The sequence below is a fragment of the Monoraphidium neglectum genome (assembly GCF_000611645.1).
Source record: "Monoraphidium neglectum strain SAG 48.87 unplaced genomic scaffold scaffold01329, whole genome shotgun sequence".
NCBI lineage: Eukaryota > Viridiplantae > Chlorophyta > Chlorophyceae > Sphaeropleales > Selenastraceae > Monoraphidium > Monoraphidium neglectum.
Window position 1 is genome coordinate 14,292 of NW_014012299.1, and position 1,021 is coordinate 15,312.

Here is a 1,021-nt window from a genome sequence, read left to right on the forward strand (position 1 = left end):
GTGTGTGTGTGTGTGTGTGTGTGTGTGTGTGTGCGTGTGTGTGCGAGAGAGAGAGTGTATGTGTTTGTGTTTGTATACATACGTGCGTGCAGTACGCACATGCGCATGCGCTGGTGCGCGAGCGCGTGCATACCAACAGGGGCCCCCCAGCCGGCACCTGGTGGGCATGGTGAGCTGGTAATCCAGGGCGGCCAGCATGCTGCGCTCCATGGCCAGGATCTGCTTGCGGTCGTAGGCCTTGTCGCTGATGTACACAAAGTCGCGCACCTGGCGGTGGTGGTTTGGGGGACGAGGGCCAGACAGAGTGAGAGGGGTACGGCGCAGGGCGAGGTTTTGTATGGGGAGCACTTTGAGGGAGGGTATGGCTTGGAGGGCCCAAAGCATGGTGCCGGCTAGTGGGTGTGGGGCACACAAGGGGTCGCCAGCGGGCTGCTGGCCTGCCACGCATCATTAAAGGAGGAGACAACGCTACGCTTGCCGCGCACAGCCCTGCCCCAGGGCTGTGATGACGATGCGCACCTCTGGCGCCCAGATCTCCTCGTACTTGGCAGCCAGGAGCATGGCTGTCACGCCGACCTGGAGGCAGGGGCGCAGGTGGGGGAACCAGGTTGGCGTGCACGACTGAGGGGGGGCGCAGCAGCATGGCGGGCGCGCATTTGACGCCTCTGCTAGGCAACCGCATCCGGGAGACCCTGGCGCCGACCGCACCATCAGCGGCAGCCGTAAAGGCCGCTGGCGCTCCCAAGACCAAGCTGCCTCCCGCACCCACGGGACACAGGGTGCGAGCCAAGCCGCCCCCACCAACATTGGCGCGCAGAGACGCATGCGTGGCCTGCACGGCAAGACAAGCAGGGGCGGGGTCATGGCCCCAAGGGGGGCAGAGAGGCGCGGCCTGTCGCACCAGCTGCAGGTTCTTGCGCGCCACCTGGGCCACCGCGAGGTAGCGGTCGATCAGCGAGACAGCCAGAAACAGCGTCTCTGGCATCAGCTGCGGGGCAGGGGCGGGTGTGCAGGTGGTGGG

The 1,021-nt window shown here is 65.8% G+C and overlaps 1 protein-coding gene across 1 annotated transcript in view; it reads right to left on the bottom strand.

Annotated features, from left to right (window-relative positions):
• The window catches only part of MNEG_7494 (Cyclin-B1-4), a gene marked incomplete at both ends in the record, with an annotated part of 2,010 nt that extends 1,025 nt beyond the window's left edge, over positions 1 to 985 (bottom strand). The window contains 3 exons of the mRNA XM_014044036.1: positions 158 to 267; positions 520 to 576; positions 902 to 985. Of these exons, the coding sequence (XP_013899490.1) occupies positions 158 to 267; positions 520 to 576; positions 902 to 985 (251 nt within the window). The remainder of the gene's footprint in view (positions 1 to 157; positions 268 to 519; positions 577 to 901) is intronic.
• Between the last annotated feature and the right edge of the window lie 36 nt (positions 986 to 1,021).